This window comes from Bufo gargarizans, chromosome 8 (assembly GCF_014858855.1).
Source record: "Bufo gargarizans isolate SCDJY-AF-19 chromosome 8, ASM1485885v1, whole genome shotgun sequence".
NCBI classification, from domain to species: domain Eukaryota; kingdom Metazoa; phylum Chordata; class Amphibia; order Anura; family Bufonidae; genus Bufo; species Bufo gargarizans.
This window is the reverse complement of record NC_058087.1, coordinates 14,874,855-14,893,712: the sequence shown is the minus strand read 5'-3', so window position 1 is coordinate 14,893,712 and position 18,858 is coordinate 14,874,855. Positions and strand designations below refer to the sequence as shown.

At 43.9% G+C, this 18,858-nt stretch overlaps 1 protein-coding gene across 1 annotated transcript in view; it reads left to right on the top strand.

The window, feature by feature from the left end:
* The window catches only part of CSRNP3 (cysteine and serine rich nuclear protein 3), a 67,443-nt gene that overhangs the window by 26,866 nt on the left and 21,719 nt on the right, over positions 1-18,858 (top strand). The window contains exon 2 of the mRNA XM_044305020.1: positions 8,638-8,897. Within this exon, the coding sequence (XP_044160955.1) occupies positions 8,638-8,897 (260 nt within the window). The remainder of the gene's footprint in view (positions 1-8,637; positions 8,898-18,858) is intronic.

Sequence of the window (18,858 nt, the reverse complement as noted above, 5' to 3'; positions counted from 1 at the left end):
TGCACTGAAAGTTAGAAAGGGTCTAGTGGCCAAGACTTTCAACTGCTTAGAATTTCAATAGGGCTAATCTTGACATATTCCACAAATTTAGAAAAATATGGTAAGGGGGGCACACCATATAAATGTCAGAGTGCAAACCACGGTATTAATATGTAACCATACACGCTAAGAGAGAGAAATATCGCATACAAAGGCTGCACCTCTTGTTAATAAATATAATTTATTTAAAAGCACACTGATAGAGATGTGTGAATATCATTCTATATTCTGTATCTCTAGGACTGTGTAACTGTATGAGTTTTTTTTTTTATTTTTTTATTTTTTTTTGTAGTTGCTTAAGCCAATTACTTGGTTAGATGATACCCATCCATACTCATTGCCTATAAAAAAAAAAGCACCTCCTTGAAGTGTCATATGACGTAAGCAGTATTAATGTTAGTAAGACGCCATTATAAGATGGCGTCGGTGCACAGATGTTTACATTAGTTCACATACTAAAGTTTGTAAGGTGTACACACTGCGCAGACTCTTTTCTTCTTATCACTTTTTCCTTCTTAGCCAATGAAGTAATGGCATGAGCCTCAGAGGGGGACGGTCCCCTCTGAAGATGTAAAAACTGCTTTACTCATTGCAATAAATATAGAGACTGTCTTTGATCTGCCTTTGTGTCAGTGTATGTCTCTGCTACGCGTGGATATTAACCCTTTGGGGTACCTTGATTTGGAGCACCAGAGTGTATCTTCAAGTGGAAGCAGCTTCAACAACACAAAGCCCAAATAAATTTTTAAATCATTGTGTACAATTACATCATTGTGTGTGGACCAAAAATATGTCCAACACACATGCCTACAGCCACCAAGTTCTCAATAGAAACATACATACGCTGCCAAGGTAGTACATAAATCATGAATAAGGCCTCATGCACATGACCATTGTTCGGGTCCGCATCCGAGCCTCAGTTTTTGCGGCTTGGGTGCGGACCCATTCACTTCAACGGGGCCACAAAAGATGCGGACAGCACTCAGTGTCAGAGCTAGCTTCCTCGGGGGTCCATATACTGAAGCAAATGTGTCTAATATATATACATGAATAATATAATTGCTCTTTAATTATTGCTAAGTATTCTGCATCCTCTCGTGCATAACGGAAACGGGACGGATCCGTTATGCAGGCCATAGACTTCTATTATGACGGAATGAATAACGGAATGCCTCTAAAGGCATTCCATTATGCATTCCGTCATAGAATTGCATTATGGTCTGTGGTAACGGAATCCATAACGCAATTCTGATTTTAAAGAGAAAATACTTTTAACAATGCCTTTTAACATTTTGTATTTTTTTTTTTTTATATATATATATTTTTTTTCATATTTTAAATTGTTTGTTTATGCATCATTGTGTATAATAATAAATATGTCTCTATCCACATGATTCTGAATGAGGAGCGCCTGTCTATATCTATATTTCATATATATATATATATATATATATATATATATATATATATATATACTCACTTAAAGAATTATTAGGAACACCTGTTCTATTTCTCATTAATGCGATTATCTAGTCAACCAATCACATGGCAGTTGCTTCAATGCATGTAGGGTTGTGGTCCTGGTCAAGACAATCTCCTGAACTCCAAACTGAATGTCAGAATGGGAAAGAAAGGTGGGCTACAACCGCAGAAGACCCCACCGGGTACCACTCATCTCCACTACAAATAGGTAAAAGAGGCTACAATTTGCACGAGCTCACCAAAATTGGACTGTTGAAGACTGGAAAAATGTTGCCTGGTCTGATGAGTCTCGATTTCTGTTGAGACATTCAAATGGTAGAGTCCGAATTTGGCGTAAACAGAATGAGAACATGTATCCATCATGCCTTGTTACCACTGTGCAGGCTGGTGGTGGTGGTGTAATGGTGTGGGGGATGTTTTCTGGGCACACTTTAGGCCCCTTAGTGCCAATTGGCCATCGTTTAAATGCCACAGGCTACCTGAGCATTGTTTCTGACCATGTCTATCCCTTCATGACCACCATGTACCCATCCTCTGATGGCTACTTCCAGCAGGATAATGCACCATGTCACAAAGCTCGAATCATTTCAAATTGGTTTCTTGAACATGACAATGAGTTTACTGTACTAAAATGGCCCCCACAGTCACCAGATCTCAACCCAATAGGGCATCTTTGGGATGTGGTGGAACGGGAGCTTCTAGGTTCTTCAAAGTAGCCACCTTTTGCTTTGATTACTGCTTTGCACACTCTTGGCATTCTCTTGATCAGCTTCAAGAGGTAGTCACCTGAAATGGTCTTAAAACAGTCTTGAAGGAGTTCCCAGAGTTGCTTAGCACTTGTTGGCCCTTTTGCCTTCACTCTGCGGTCCAGCTCACCCGAAACCATCTTCATTGGGTTCAGGTCCGGTGACTGTGGAGGCCAGGTCATCTGGCGCAGCACCCCATCACTCTCTCCTTTTATGGTCAAATAGCCCTTACACAGCCTGGAGGTGTGTTTAGGGTCATTCTCCTGTTTAAAAATAAATGATGGTTCAACTAAACGCAAACCGGATGGAATAGCATGCCACTGCAAGATGCTGTGGTAGCCATGCTGGTTCAGTATGCCTTCAATTTTGAATAAATCCCCAACAGTGTCACCAGCAAAGCACCCCCACACCATCACACCTCCTCCTCCATGCTTCACGGTGGGAACCAGGCATGTAGAGTCCATCCGTTCACCTTTTCTGCGTCGCACAAAGACACGGTGGTTGGAACCAAAGATCTAAAATTTGGACTCGTCAGACCAAAGCACAGATTTCCACTGGTCTAATGTCCATTCCTTGTGTTCTTTAGCCCAAACAAGTCTCTTCTGCTTGTTGCCTGTCCTTTAGCAGTGGTTTCCTAGCAGATATTCTACCATTAAGGCCTGATTCACACAGTCTCCTCTTAACAGTTGTTCTAGAGATGTGTCTGCTGCTAGAACTCTGTGTGGCATTGACCTGGTCTCTAATCTGAGCTGCTGTTAACCTGCGATTTCTGAGGCTGGTGACTCAGATGAACTTATCCTCCGCAGCAGAGGTGACTCTTGGTCTTCCTTTCCTGGGGCGGTCCGCATGTGAGCCAGTTTCTTTAGCGCTTGATGGTTTTTGTGACTGCACTTGGGGACACTTTCAAAGTTTTCTCAATTTTTTGGACTGACTGACCTTCATTTCTTAAAGTAATGATGGCCACTCGTTTTTTTTTCTTTACTTAGCTGCTTTTTTTCTTGCCATAATACAATTTCTAACAGTCTATTCAGTAGGACTATCGGCTGTGTATCCACCTGACTTCTCCACAATGCAACTGATGGCCCCAACCCCATTTATAAGGCAAGAAATCCCACTTATTAAACCTGACAGGGCACACCTGTGAAGTGAAAACCATTTCAGGTGACTACCTCTTGAAGCTCATCAAGAGAATGCCAAGAGTGTGCAAAGCAGTAATCAAAGCAAAAGGTGGCTACTTTGAAGAACCTGGAATATGACATATTTTCAGTTGTTTTACACTTTTTTGTTATGTATATAATTCCACATGTGTTAATTCATAGTTTTGATGCCTTCAGTGTGAATCTACAATTTTCATAGTCATGAAAATAAAGAGAACTCTTTGAATGAGAAGGTGTGTCCAAACTTTTGGTCTGTACTGTATATATAATTTGCCATTCTGATTTTACCACCAAACGAAGCGTGAACGAATTTCATAACGTGAAATTCGCTCCTCTCTAATTATTATATATAAAATCATTACAATTTTTAGATTTGTGTATTTAAAAAAAATATCCTATTTCATCCTCCTTCCTAACACGTTGTCATTGATTCTCGTTAATAGTGCCAGGAATCAGTTTGGGGCTTTAAAGTCACATGCCTTCACTTTTACTTCAAAAATAGCTCTACACAAAACCAAGCCAGTCATTTGAAATGGCTCCCATTTGACCAGGCTGCTAATTACCTACGTCTTATCGCTTCTGTGTGGCTCTTGTAGGGTGTCTTTATGTTGTCTGAAGAAGGAAAAAAAATGTTAATGGGGTCTATTAGTGAAACCGTTTTATGCATATCATGCAGGAACAATTTATTCTTTCCAGTCAGCTGCTTGGGTCGTGGGATTCCTTCTTTGACCCTACTATATTATGTGTTCTCCTTTTCTTCCCTTTTTTTTTTCTTCTCCTTCTCCCTCCTGCAGTCATCCAGTCAGCCATGTGAAAGAAGAGGCTTAAAAATGGATGAATGCTTTATTGCCTCCAGCTGTTCTGTGAATAGCGCATTGTGAACATTATAAACAAACTGTTTACATTTTGGATTTTTCCTCTTAGGAACCTTTTCATTTCTGTTGCGATTTTCAAAATCTGAGTTTGGCAAATAAAATTTTTGTTTTTAGTTTTGTCCGAACATGCATTTGTTTTAATGGGGGAGGGGTTAACCTGCTATAAATGGAGTCCTCAAAATTTTTCAGGATAATTCACAGGCTGAATTCACCCTATGCCTTTTGGTGTGGCTCAAAACCACAGATGAGCTCTTCTGAAACACTTAATTGCAGTACCACATATTGGTCACCATGGAATTTTAAAAATGTACTCTTGGGGTACGCCCACACAGTCAGGTTTCTGCATGGAGTTTTGGAAAACAAAAACAAAAGTGAGTTAAAAAAAGAGAAGTCCTATCTGTCCGTTACTCTTTCTCTCATTTTATGATCCACTCTTGATTTTGGCTTCCAAAACTGTGAGCGGAAAACTGACCTTGTGGTCATACCTGTTAGGGGTAAGTTTTTGGAGGTTATGATTTATGGTATTTACAATAGACTGTGGAGGAAGCCCACCATAGATTTTCCCGATTTATTCTCTTAAATGATTCTATTCAGTCTTCTTTTTTATATAAAATATTAGGCAGTCACACAAACTTTTCAGTGAAGCCTAAAATGGAATAGAATGAATGTGATCCCCAGGATACTAATCAAATTAATCATAATTTAAGTTTAATAATTTACTTGTTACTTAATCGGATTGTTTTTTGTTTTGAAGGCACGGAATGTATTAATTTTTTTGGCGATTTGTTTTTGTATTATAAATCTATATTTATTATAATATTTAATCTTATTATTTCCGTCTTGTGTTCATCTTGAAACATTTTTCAAAAAGCGTAAATGTATTAGTTGGGGGAGGGGGAGGAACAGGGGATTGCTTGCCGAGGTATGAGCTGTTTTGAATCTGATACATTACTGAATTGCATTATGGCATGATTGACTGGTAAAAGTTTATTAGTCAGCACTAAATAAATTGTCCTTGTATATCATAGTTTACAGTCATGGGCGGATTGGCCATAGACCCCACAGGGAGATTTCCCAGGGGGCCACTTAATCTCACCTCTCTTCCATCATCAAGGTACATAAAGATATGATGCTTTCAGCATTATTGTAGGAGCATCAGGTACTTATGTAGCTGGCCAGTGGCCGCAGGAAACCTCCTAAATCTTGGCTCTCTCAGGACGATGATACAGCTTCATACTGTGGGGTGGACGACAGTATATTGTGCTGCAATGTGGTATTTGGTTTCCCAGAGGCTGTATTTTATGCTGCACTGTGATATTTGGTTCTGCTGATGCAGTATTTAATGCTGCACTGTGGTATCTGGTTCTGCGGGTGTGGTATTTTGTTCTGCACTTCTGTGTTGCTGTCCCCGCCTACTTCTGTTGCCCAGCCTTCTGTCAATTTGGACCTGCCTACAGAGCCCACTTTTAGTTTTTTTCCAGGGCCACTTTAAGTTCCCAGTCCACCCCTGTTTTTAGGGTCTGCGAATTCAGGTGGAGGCCAAACATTGGTGGTCCCATCTGGTTTGGGAGGCGTTCATGGGGAGTGGCCTACTTTTCTTGAATTTACCAACTGCAAAGTTGGTAAGTAAGGTATATGGTCTGCTAAATGTAGGTCTCTAAGCAATGTTCCCAATATGTCTGAATATTGAACCATTAACCAAGGGTGTACCGGTACATCCTAACTTTTAAAATTACATTGCGGCGGGGGTTAATCGGAACAGCATGTCCACTGAAATCATTCAGCGGGCATCCTGTCACAACGCCGGGGGGGTCATGTGACTATCCCCTCATCTGCTATCGCCGCAAACTGCAGGTCAATTTAGACCTGCGGTTTTACCTTATCCGGTGGGCGACGGGAGGCGGTGCCATCGGGTCCCAATGCGGCTGTAGGGGGGACCCGATGGCATGGAAGGCAGCGCGATGCCTTCCTTGGGCATCTGTGCTGCCTTCCGGTGACAAGCCTGTGAGATCCAGCCCCCAGCGTTCCGTTGTTCAGTTTTTATCACGCGGGTGCAATGTGTTTTGCACGCGGGTGATAAAAAACTGAATGTGGTACCCAGACCCGAACTTCTTCACAGAGGTTCAGGTTTGGGTTCAAGGTTGTGTAGATTGTATTATTTCCCCTTATAACATGGTTATAAGGGAAAATAATAGCATTCTGAATACAGAATGCATAGTACAATAGGACTGGAGGGGTTAAAAAAAAAAAATATATATATATATATATATATATATATATATATATATATATATTTAACTCGCTTTAATCCACTTGTTCGCGCATCCAGCAGCTCTTCTGTCTTCATCTGTGAGGAAAAGGACCTTTTGATGATGTCACTACGCTCATCATATGGTCATTCACATGATCCATCACCATGGTGATGGATCATGTGATGAGCGTAGTGACATCATCAAAGGTCCTTTTTTCTCACAGATGAAGACAGAAGAGCTGCCGGCTGCGTGAACAAGTGGATTAAGGTGAGTTAAAAATTATTTATTTATTTTTTAACCCCTCCAGCCCTATTGTACTATGCATTCTGTATTCAGAATGCTATTATTTTCCCTAATAACCATGTTATAAGGGGAAATAATAATGATCGGGTCCCCATCCCGATCGTCACCTAGCAACTGTGTGGATGCTTGCGATTTTCACGCAACCCCATTCATTTCTATGGGGCCTGCGTTACGTGAAAAACGCACAAAGAGGAGCATGCTGCGATTTTCACGCAACGCACAAGTGATGCGTGAAAATTACTGCTCATGTGCACAGTCCCATAGGAATAAATAGGTCCGGATTCAGTGTGGGTGCAATGCGTTCACCTCACGGCGTTCACCTCACGCATTGCACCCGTGTGGAAATCTCGCCCGTGTGAAAGGGGTCTAACGATCTAGAAAAAAGTCTGTTCTGAGATCTTCTCTCGCAGTTTTCAGTCTCAGAAATTGTGTTTCCCGGCTTGAAGCTTCTCTTGTGGCCTGTTTTTAAGAGCTCACACATGCACATGTTGCCTCTAGCTTTGATGACTAAACATTATCTACTCTACCAGCCGGGAGGAAGGGAGGGCAGGTCCAGCCTAGCTCCCAGCAACCAAACTAGGACTGGCAGTGTTAACTTCTTGTTGCCCATACATAACCAATTAGGATTTACATGATGCAAGTAAAAGAGTACTTTAACTCTTAGCAGTGATCCTCTGGGTCACTGCATATGGAATAGCAGAGCCTGGCCTGATTCTAATATGTCGGACAATGATAGCAAAAAGATCAGAATATTTTTCAGAAATTAAATTTGTTTACATTTATAGCATAACACAGGTTTTAGAGTCCTCTCAAGAACAGAACCAAACAATACCGTAGCTACTGTGGCTGCCAAGGTACACCCAAACCCTGGAGTCTGAAGGGACCCAAAAATCCCTATGCCACTTGGAAATACACCAATATCACATGGTAGGTGGAGGCCATGTTACAGATTTTGCTTTGGAGCCCAATAGCTTCATTTACACCCAGAAGCAGATGTCCAAATACAAATTACTATTCGATTATCATGGATCAATAAAGCTTAAAGTATTAAGCATGCTATAGTTCACCAAACCTCGCCTTTTGCTCCATTATGAGAAACACTACCAGAGATATCTGTCGGTGGCTTACCCCCTTCAGCCTCCATGTGCATGGCCACGGTAAAGTGATTTTCCAATAGTCCAAAAACCATTTGAAGATCCCTTGTAGAAAATACTAAAATTACAAAAAATTCTATATTCATTCACCACTGTCGGCCTCTGCTGTTCCAGGTTTCACATAGATGAAATCCATTGACGTGATTAGTTGACATTTATAAGGACAGGAAATTGTGCCAAGAATGATGGTTTGGCCGATGGCTATTTCGCCCATACCCCCGACTCCCCCTATACACGATCGGCTCAGCCAAACTTGTAAGTGTATTCTATTGAGGAAGCAGCTGTCAGATACCTCTGGCGGTGGCTTATCTCCCAGGAGAACAAAAGGAACATTTTGCCTTATGCTTTTCTCCCCCAACATCATTTGTCTGGGGATAGTCAGGAGCTTTCCATACACATTAAACTGTCGGCCAAAACTAATATTTACAGGGGCTTTTAAAATAAATATATATAAGCCATGTCCAGCTACTTTCCCCGTCTATTTTAATACAGCTTTATTGTATTTTTGATATTTTATGATTTAGTTTTTTGCTTCTAGTTGTGTTTTTTTTTATTTTTTATTACTCTTTGGAACTATTTTGCTGTTTAGCTATAAAAATTAATTTTTGTTTTTTTAATATATTTTTCAGCATCCTCGATTCTAAAAAGAGAAAAACGACTCAGAGCCAAGAATGTGCGCTTCAACTGTGTCACGGTGTATTACTTTACCAGGAGACAAGGGTTTACTAGTGTGCCCAGTCAAGGGGGAAGCACCTTGGGGATGTCTAGCCGTCACAACAGCATTCGTCAGTACACTCTGGGAGAGTTTGCTGTAGAGCAGGATCGACTACATAAAGAGATGTTAAGAGACCACCTGAGAGAAGAAAAACTCAACACTCTAAAGCAGAAGGTAAAGCGATTTTTTTTTTTTATATTTTTTTTTTGGTTGTTGTTATTGTCGTGTACTTTTCTGGCCCTTATTATAGCTGAAAAAATATACTCCTATCTTGTTGGGTAGACAGAGTTCTGGGCCCCTTAGTAACCATCACTGCCATCATCCACTGGATTTGGGTTGGTAAATTGTATACTGTATGATGAGCACTTGTCGCACTCAATTGTTTTTTGAGAGTGCTTTCAGGTGGGAGAGTGTGGTCTTTGAAACACGTTCCTGGACCAACCGCAGCTTGTCTCAGCTGAACTCATTGCATCATAGTAATCTATGCGGCTGTGAGTTCCTGCCCGACCGTGGGTCTGCTGTCCAGTACTCACCAGTAGCGTCATCTGAGTACAGAACAGTAGGCTCGCAGAAAGACTGGTACCAAGAGCATCATGGATCACTATCATGCAGCAAGTTCAGCTCGGAGCAATGGTCAATCTGTAAATAGGACTGTCCCATGGAGCATATTTCACAGACCACCATCTGAAAGTGGCCTAAAGGAGGTGCTTCACAAAATAATTTTAATTAACTTTGTTGTCAGCACACATTTTCAATTAGAATCATTTCAAAATAAATGCTCGTTCATAGACGTTGCTGTTATGGCGCCCCCTGGTGTTCTTTCAGTTCCTTCTCAGAACAGCCACCTAATGTGCCCAGTGCTGGTGGAACGACCTGCTCATTAGACTAGTTCCCCCCCCCTCCCCTGGATCATCATGTACATGTTCATCAGACTATTCATTTCAGTGCGCTATAAGTGACTTCTTGTCACCAGCACTGGTTACATAAGGTGGATGTTTTGAGAAGGGATCAAAAGGACAGCAGGGGGCACCATAGAAAGTATGTAACAGCAATATCTACAGGAGCATTTTAAAAAATTATTTTAATTAAAACTTTCTCTAATTTGCCTGATCAACAGAAAAAGGGGTGATCAAATATAAAATTTACTCTAACGAAGTGCCTGTGTGGGCACTTCTGTAATGGTCAGTCTGTCTTAACATCGTAGGCACCATAATTGCATGAATGGGGGCTTATACGTACACAGGTCCTCTTATAGAATGTGATCTGTTCATGTGTTACCACCATATACTTCTAACTACATACTGCACACGGCACTATCAAAAGTCATGGTGGACATGTATCAATGGGATGAACAATGGGGCTCCGGTATGTGTATGTCTAAAAAGGAACATTCATAGGCTGGGTAGTATGGAACCAGTATGGCAATCCACGGCTAGGGAAGCAGTCACTTCATCCCACCACTCCAATCTCCTGTTGCCTAATGGGAGACTCAACAGCACATAACAGGACCAGCCAACTCTTTGGGGGTCCTGCTGCAAACTTGATGATTTAGGTTCCAACGCAAAAATTTTGGTGTGTGTTTTCCTCATTGTGGATGTGGCTTGGACATTATGGTTCGATGTATAATACAGCTGTAAGCCGACCTATAGGAAAAAAGAGGACTACGGTCAACTGCAGGACACACATTGCCTCGGTAGTCAATGCCTTTGAGTGTGTCACGCCTGTGGGAGGTCACCCAACAAGCAGAAAAGATGTAGACTTAGTCCAGCTCATCTTCCTTCAATATAAAATTGAGTTTTTATTGTCATTCCTTAGAACCACATACAAATAGGAGCAGACACATTCTGACACATTCTGAGCTCCAAGCTCCTAGCTCCAAACGCATCAGACTCCATATTATATTGAAGGAAGATGGGCTGGACTAATGCTGCTCTTGGGGTCCAACTTATGTTACAATATTCTAGTATTAAACTGTTGTGGGTGCTCACCACTAGAGTTGAGCGAACACCTGGATGTTCGGGTTCGAGAAGTTCGGCCGAACATCCCGGAAATGTTCGGGTTCGGGATCCGAACCCGATCCGAACTTCGTCCCGAACCCGAACCCCATTGAAGTCAATGGGGACCCGAACTTTTCGGCACTAAAAAGGCTGTAAAACAGCCCAGGAAAGAGCTAGAGGGCTGCAAAAGGCAGCAACATGTAGGTAAATCCCCTGCAAACAAATGTGGATAGGGAAATGAATTAAAATAAAAATTAAATAAATAAAAATTAACCAAAATCAATTGGAGAGAGGTTCCATAGCAGAGAATCTGGCTTCCCGTCACCCACCACTGGAACAATTCTAGTAAGAAGCAGGGCGGCAATACCAGAGGGTTAGACGGATCGTTAGTGATAGGGATATGTGTCAAACAAGATTAGACGATATGACCAATAAATTTAGAGAGCGAGGCTACCCCCCTGATCTATTGAAAATACAGCGTAATAAAGCTGAGATTACACCACCAGATAGAACTAAGAAAGAAACAAGGATCCCCTTAGTGATTAAATACCATCCCTGGTCCCAGCGCCTTAGGACTATTGTTAATCAACATTGGCACATATTATCTAAGTCCTATCCACGGATAGGAGAGTTCCAGAGGCCACCCATGATATGCTATAAACGGGCAGAAAATATTAGGGATAAAATAGTCCGGGCGGATGTGGGAAGTAATAAAATAGAAAGAGGACAGAGTACTTTATCTACACCTAGACGGGGCACTTTTCCTTGTTTAAACTGTGTCAATTGTTCCAGCGTTATAAAGGGTTCATGTTTCTCCCACCCTCACTCAGGTGAAAATATTCCAATAAGGGGCACGTTCACTTGTGATAGTAGATTTGTGGTTTACATTCTTAAATGTCCATGTGGATTACTATATGTGGGGAAAACCTCAATGAGAATGAAGGACAGACTAAGTAAACACAAATCTACTATCCGTAAACAGAATTTATTACTCCCAATACCCCTTCATTTTTATGATAAAAAACACAACATCTCGCAGTTGAGGTATCAGATTATTGAAGGTGTATCATTACCCCGTCGAGGGGGTGACAGAAATAAATTGTTATTGAAAAGGGAGGCTTACTGGATCCATCGTCTTCAGACAATGGAGCCCAGGGGCCTCAATCGTGAGTACAATGTGTCCTGCTTCCTATAAGGCATTCGGCCTTATGCAATCTGATAAATATATTTCTTTTTTTCTTCAGCGTGATTAATCACTGCAAGAATGGACTATGTGACTGAAAATCTTCGCCAGTATAGAGTGGATATGTTTTTTGCGAATTTTCAATTGCGAATTTTCAGTTGCGAATTTTTAGTTGCGAATTTTCAATTGCGAATTTTCAATTTTCAATTGCGAATTTTCAGTTGCGAATTTTCAATTGCGAATTTTTCAATGCGAATTTTTCATTGCGATTATTTGATATGCGAATTTTATTTAATGAGGGAGGCGGAGCTTCTTTGATGATGTCAGTTCCTTTGTGTTTCATTTATGTATAAATAGCTGGAGTGTAAGATGTTTTATGCAGTCTGATGAAAGCACATCTGTGCTGAAACGCGTCACCATGCCATTTTGAATATGTGACTGAATAAATCTACATTGTGATCTACATCAGCGAAGTGCCGGTCCTTTCCTTTGAAACCACCACTGGAACAGTCCATTCTCAGATATTTAGGCCCCGGCACCCAGGCAGAGGAGAGAGGTCCCGTAACAGAGAATCTGTCTTCATGTCAGCAGAGAATTAGTCTGCATGTCATAGCAGAGAATGAGGCTTCACGTCAGCCACCACTGCAACAGTCCATTGGCATATATTTAGGCCCAGCACCCAGGCAGAGGAGGGAGGTCCCGTAACAGAGAATCTGTCTTCATGTCAGCAGAGAATTAGTCTGCATGTCATAGCAGAGAATGAGGCTTCACGTCAGCCACCACTGCAACAGTCCATTGGCATATATTTAGGCCCAGCACACACACAGGCAGAGGAGAGAGGTCCCGTAACAGAGAATCTGGCTTCATGTCAGCAGAGAATCAGTCTGCATGTCATAGCAGAGAATGAGGCTTCACGTCAGCCACCACTGCAACAGTCCATTGGCATAAATTTAGGCCCAGCAGCCAGGCAGAGGAGAGAGGTCCCGTAACAGACAATCTGGCTTCATGTCAGCAGAGAATTAGTCTGCATGTCATAGCAGAGAATGAGGCTTCACGTCAGCCACCACTGCAACAGTCCATTGGCATATATTTAGGCCTAGCACACAGGCAGAGGAGAGAGGTCCCGTAACAGACAATCTGGCTTCATGTCAGCAGAGAATCAGTCTGCATGTCATAGCAGAGAATGAGGCTTCACGTCACCCACCACTGCAACAGTCCATTGGCATATATTTAGGCCTAGCACACAGGCAGAGCAGAGAGGTCCCGTAACAGACAATCTGGCTTCATGACAGCAGAGAATCAGTCTGCATGTCATAGCAGAGAATGAGGCTTCACGTCACCCACCACTGCAACAGTCCATTGGCATATATTTAGGCCTAGCACACAGGCAGAGGAGAGGTTCATTCAACTTTGGGTAGCCTCGCAATATAATGGTAAAATGAAAATAAAAATAGGATTGAATGAGGAAGTGCCCTGGAGTCCAATAATATATGGTTATGGGGAGGTAGTTAATGTCTAATCTGGACAAGGGACGGACAGGTCCTGTGGGATCCATGCCTGGTTCATTTTTATGAACGTCAGCTTGTCCACATTGGCTGTAGACAGGCGGCTGCGTTTGTCTGTAATGACGCCCCCTGCCGTGCTGAATACACGTTCAGACAAAACGCTGGCTGCCGGGCAGGCCAGCACCTCCAAGGCATAAAAGGCTAGCTCTGGCCACGTGGACAATTTAGAGACCCAGAAGTTGAATGGGGCCGAACCATCAGTCAGTACGTGGAGGGGTGTGCACACGTACTGTTCCACCATGTTAGTGAAATGTTGCCTCCTGCTAACACGTTGCGTATCAGGTGGTGGTGCAGTTAGCTGTGGCGTGTTGACAAAAGTTTTCCACATCTCTGCCATGCTAACCCTGCCCTCAGAGGAGCTGGCCGTGACACAGCTGCCTTGGCGACCTCTTGCTCCTCCTCTGCCTTGGCCTTGGGCTTCCACTTGTTCCCCTGTGACATTTGGGAATGCTCTCAGTAGCGCGTCTACCAACGTGCGCTTGTACTCGCGCATCTTCCTATCACGCTCCAGTGCAGGAAGTAAGGTGGGCACATTGTCTTTGTAGCGTGGATCCAGCAGGGTGGCAACCCAGTAGTCCGCACAGGTTAAAATGTGGGCAACTCTGCTGTCGTTGCGCAGGCACTGCAGCATGTAGTCGCTCATGTGTGCCAGGCTGCCCAGGGGTAAGGACAAGCTGTCCTCTGTGGGAGGCGTATCGTCATCGTCCTGCCTTTCCCCCCAGCCACGCACCAGTGATGGACCCGAGCTGCGTTGGGTGCCACCCCGCTGTGACCATGCTTCATCCTCATCCTCCTCCACCTCCTCCTCATCCTCGTCCTCCTCGTCCTCCAGTAGTGGGCCCTGGCTGGCCACATTTGTACCTGGCCTCTGCTGTTGCCAAAAACCTCCCTCTGAGTCACTTCGAAGAGACTGGCCTGAAAGTGCTAAAAATGACCCCTCTTCCTCCTCCTCCTCCTCCTCCTCCTGGGCCACCTCCTCTTCCATCATCGCCCTAAGTGTTTTCTCAAGGAGACATAGAAGTGGTATTGTAACGCTGATAACGGTGTCATCGCCACTGGCCATGTTGGTGGAGTACTCGAAACAGCGCAACAGGGCACACAGGTCTCGCATGGAGGCCCAGTCATTGGTGGTGAAGTGGTGCTGTTCTGTAGTGCGACTGACCCGTGCGTGCTGCAGCTGAAACTCCACTATGGCCTGCTGCTGCTCGCACAGTCTGTCCAGCATGTGCAAGGTGGAGTTCCACCTGGTGGGCACGTCTCATATGAGGCGGTGAGCGGGAAGGCCGAAGTTACGCTGTAGCGCAGACAGGCGAGCAGCAGCAGGATGTGAACGCCGGAAGCGCGAACAGACGGCCCGCACTTTATGCAGCAGCTCTGACATGTCGGGGTAGTTGTGAATGAACTTCTGCACCACCAAATTCAGCACATGTGCCAAGCAAGGGATGTGCGTCAAATTGGCTAGTCCCAGAGCTGCAACGAGATTTCGCCCATTATCACACACCACCAGGCCGGGCTTGAGGCTCACCGGCAGCAACCACTCGTCGGTCTGTTGTTCAATACCCCGCCACAACTCCTGTGCGGTGTGGGGCCTGTCCCCCAAACATATGAGTTTCAGAATGGCCTGCTGACGTTTACCCCGGGCTGTGCTGAAGTTGGTGGTGAAGGTGTGTGGCTGACTGGATGAGCAGGTGGAAGAAGAGGAGGAGGAAGCCGAGAAGGAGGAGGTGGCAACAGGAGGCAAAGAATGTTGCCCTGCGATCCTTGGCGGCGGAAGGACGTGCGCCAAACAGCTCTCCGCCTGGGGCCCAGCTGCCACTACATTTACCCAGTGTGCAGTTAGGGAGATATAGCGTCCCTGGCCGTGCTTACTGGTCCACGTATCTGTGGTTAGGTGGACCTTGCTACAGATGGCGTTGCGCAGTGCACACTTGATTTTATGGGATACTTGGTTGTGCAGGGAAGGCACGGCTCTCTTGGAGAAGTAGTGCCGGCTGGGAACAACATACTGTGGGACAGCAAGCGACATGAGCTGTTTGAAGCTGTCTGTGTCCACCAGCCTAAATGACAGCATTTCATAGGCCAGTAGTTTAGAAATGCTGGCATTCAGGGCCAGGGATCGAGGGTGGCTAGGTGGGAATTTACGCTTTCTATCAAATGTTTGTGAGATGGAGAGCTGAACGCTGGCGTGTGACATGGTTGAGACGCTTGGTGACGGAGGTGGTGGTGGTGGTGTTGGTGGTACATCCCCTGTTTGCTGGGCGGCAGGTGCCAACGTTCCTCCAGAGGCGGAGGAAGAGGCCGAGGCGGCAGCAGCAGAATAGGCCGAGGCGGCAGCAGCAGAAGAGGTAGCAGGGGGAGCCTGAGTGACTTCCTTGGTTTTAAGGTGTTTACTCCACTGCAGTTCATGCTTTGCATGCAGGTGCCTCGTCATGCAGGTTGTGCTCAGGTTCAGAACGTTAATGCCTCGCTTCAGGCTCTGATGGCACAGCGTGCAAACCACTCGGGTCTTGTCGTCAGCACATTGTTTGAAGAAGTGCCATGCCAGGGAACTCCTTGAAGCTGCCTTTGGGGTGCTCGGTCCCAGATGGCGGCGGTCAGTAGCAGGCGGAGTCTCTTGGCGGCGGGTGTTCTGCTTTTGCCCACTGCTCCCTCTTTTGCTACGCTGTTGGCTCGGTCTCACCACTGCCTCTTCCTCCGAACTGTGAAAGTCAGTGGCACGACCTTCATTCCATGTGGGGTCTAGGACCTCATCGTCCCCTGCATCGTCTTCCACCCAGTCTTGATCCCTGACCTCCTGTTCAGTCTGCACACTGCAGAAAGACGCAGCAGTTGGCACCTGTGTTTCGTCATCATCAGAGACATGCTGAGGTGGTATTCCCATGTCCTCATCATCAGGAAACATAAGTGGTTGTGCGTCAGTGCATTCTATGTCTTTCACCGCTGGGGAAGGGCTAGGTGGATGCCCTTGGGAAACCCTGCCAGCGGAGTCTTCAAACAGCATAAGAGACTGCTGCATAACTTGAGGCTGAGACAGTTTCCCTGGTATGCATGGGGGTGATGTGACAGACTGATGGGGTTGGTTTTCAGGCGCCATCTGTGCGCTTTCTGCAGAAGACTGGGTGGGAGATAATGTGAACGTGCTGGATCCACTGTCGGCCACCCAATTGACTAATGCCTGTACCTGCTCAGGCCTTACCATCCTTAGAACGGCATTGGGCCCCACCATATATCGCTGTAAATTCTGGCGGCTACTGGGACCTGAGGTAGTTGGTACACTAGGACGTGTGGATGTGGCAGAACGGCCACGTCCTCTCCCAGCACCAGAGGGTCCACTAACACCACCACGACCATGTCCACGTCCGCGTCCCTTACTAGATGTTTTTCTCATTGTTATGGTTCACCACAACAACAAATATATTATTTGGCCCAATGTATTGTATTCAAATTCAGCGGGATATAAATTTGAGGCCTAGTATTTAGGTGCTGGGTGACCGGTATGGATTTAGTGACAGAATTAGACTTGGAAATGCACAGAAGCGTGTGTGTGTGAAGTTATTCTGAATGACCCAATGTGCACCTTGAATATTATATACCCTTTTAGGGATAGATTTCAAATAGCTCTGATATAGCAGAAACCACTAAATTATGAAATTGCTAAATTGGGAATTGTATTTCAACCCAGAACAAGAAATGTGCTTGAACGGACACTAAATAACTCGCCCAGCTACAGCACTAACGAGAGATTTAGCAGGATATAAATTTGAGGCCTAGTATTTAGGCGCTGGGTGACAGGTATGGGTTTAGTGACAGAATTAGACTTGGAAATACACAGTAGCGGGTGTGTGTGAAGTTATTCTGAATGACCCAATGTGCACCTTGAATATTATATACCCTTTTAGGGATAGATTTCAAATAGCTCTGATATAGCAGAAACCACTAAATTATGAAATTGCTAAATTGGGAATTGTATTTCAAACCAGAACAAGAAATGTGCTTGAACGGACACTAAATAACTCGCCCAGCTACAGCACTAACGAGAGATTTAGCAGGATATAAATTTGAGGCCTAGTATTTAGGCGCTGGGTGACAGGTATGGGTTTAGTGACAGAATTAGACTTAGAAATACACAGTAGCGGGTGTGTGTGAAGTTATTCTGAATGACCCAATGTGCACCTTGAATATTATATACCCTTTTAGGGATAGATTTCAAATAGCTCTGATATAGCAGAAACCACTAAATTATGAAATTGCTAAATTGGGAATTGTATTTCAACCCAGAACAAAAAATGTGCTTTGACGGACACTAAATAACTTTCCCAGCCACAACAGGACAGCGTTAACGAGAGATTTAGCAGGATATAAATTTGAGGCCTAGTATTTAGGCGCTGGGTGACAGGTATGGGTTTAGTGACAGAATTAGACTTGGAAATACACAGTAGCGGGTGTGTGTGAAGTTATTCTGAATGACCCAATGTGCACCTTGAATATTATATACCCTTTTAGGGATAGATTTCAAATAGCTCTGATATAGCAGAAACCACTAAATTATGAAATTGCTAAATTGGGAATTGTATTTCAACCCAGAACAAGAAATGTGCTTGAACGGACACTAAATAACTCGCCCAGCTACAGCACTAACGAGAGATTTAGCAGGATATAAATTTGAGGCCTAGTATTTAGGCGCTGGGTGACAGGTATGGGTTTAGTGACAGAATTAGACTTAGAAATACACAGTAGCGGGTGTGTGTGAAGTTATTCTGAATGACCCAATGTGCACCTTGAATATTATATACCCTTTTAGGGATAGATTTCAAATAGCTCTGATATAGCAGAAACCACTAAATTATGAAATTGCTAAATTGGGAATTGTATTTCAACCCAGAACAAAAAATGTGCTTTGACGGACACTAAATAACTTTCCCAGCCACAACAGGACAGCGTTAACGAGAGATTTAGCAGGATATAAATTTGAGGCCTAGTATTTAGGCGCTGGGTGACAGGTATGGGTTTAGTGACAGAATTAGACTTAGAAATACACAGTAGCGGGTGTGTGTGAAGTTATTCTGAATGACCCAATGTGCACCTTGAATATTATATACCCTTTTAGGGATAGATTTCAAATAGCTCTGATATAGCAGAAACCACTAAATTATGAAATTGCTAAATTGGGAATTGTATTTCAACCCAGAACAAGAAATGTGCTTGAACGGACACTAAATAACTCGCCCAGCTACAGCACTAACGAGAGATTTAGCAGGATATAAATTTGAGGCCTAGTATTTAGGCGCTGGGTGACAGGTATGGGTTTAGTGACAGAATTAGACTTAGAAATACACAGTAGCGGGTGTGTGTGAAGTTATTCTGAATGACCCAATGTGCACCTTGAATAT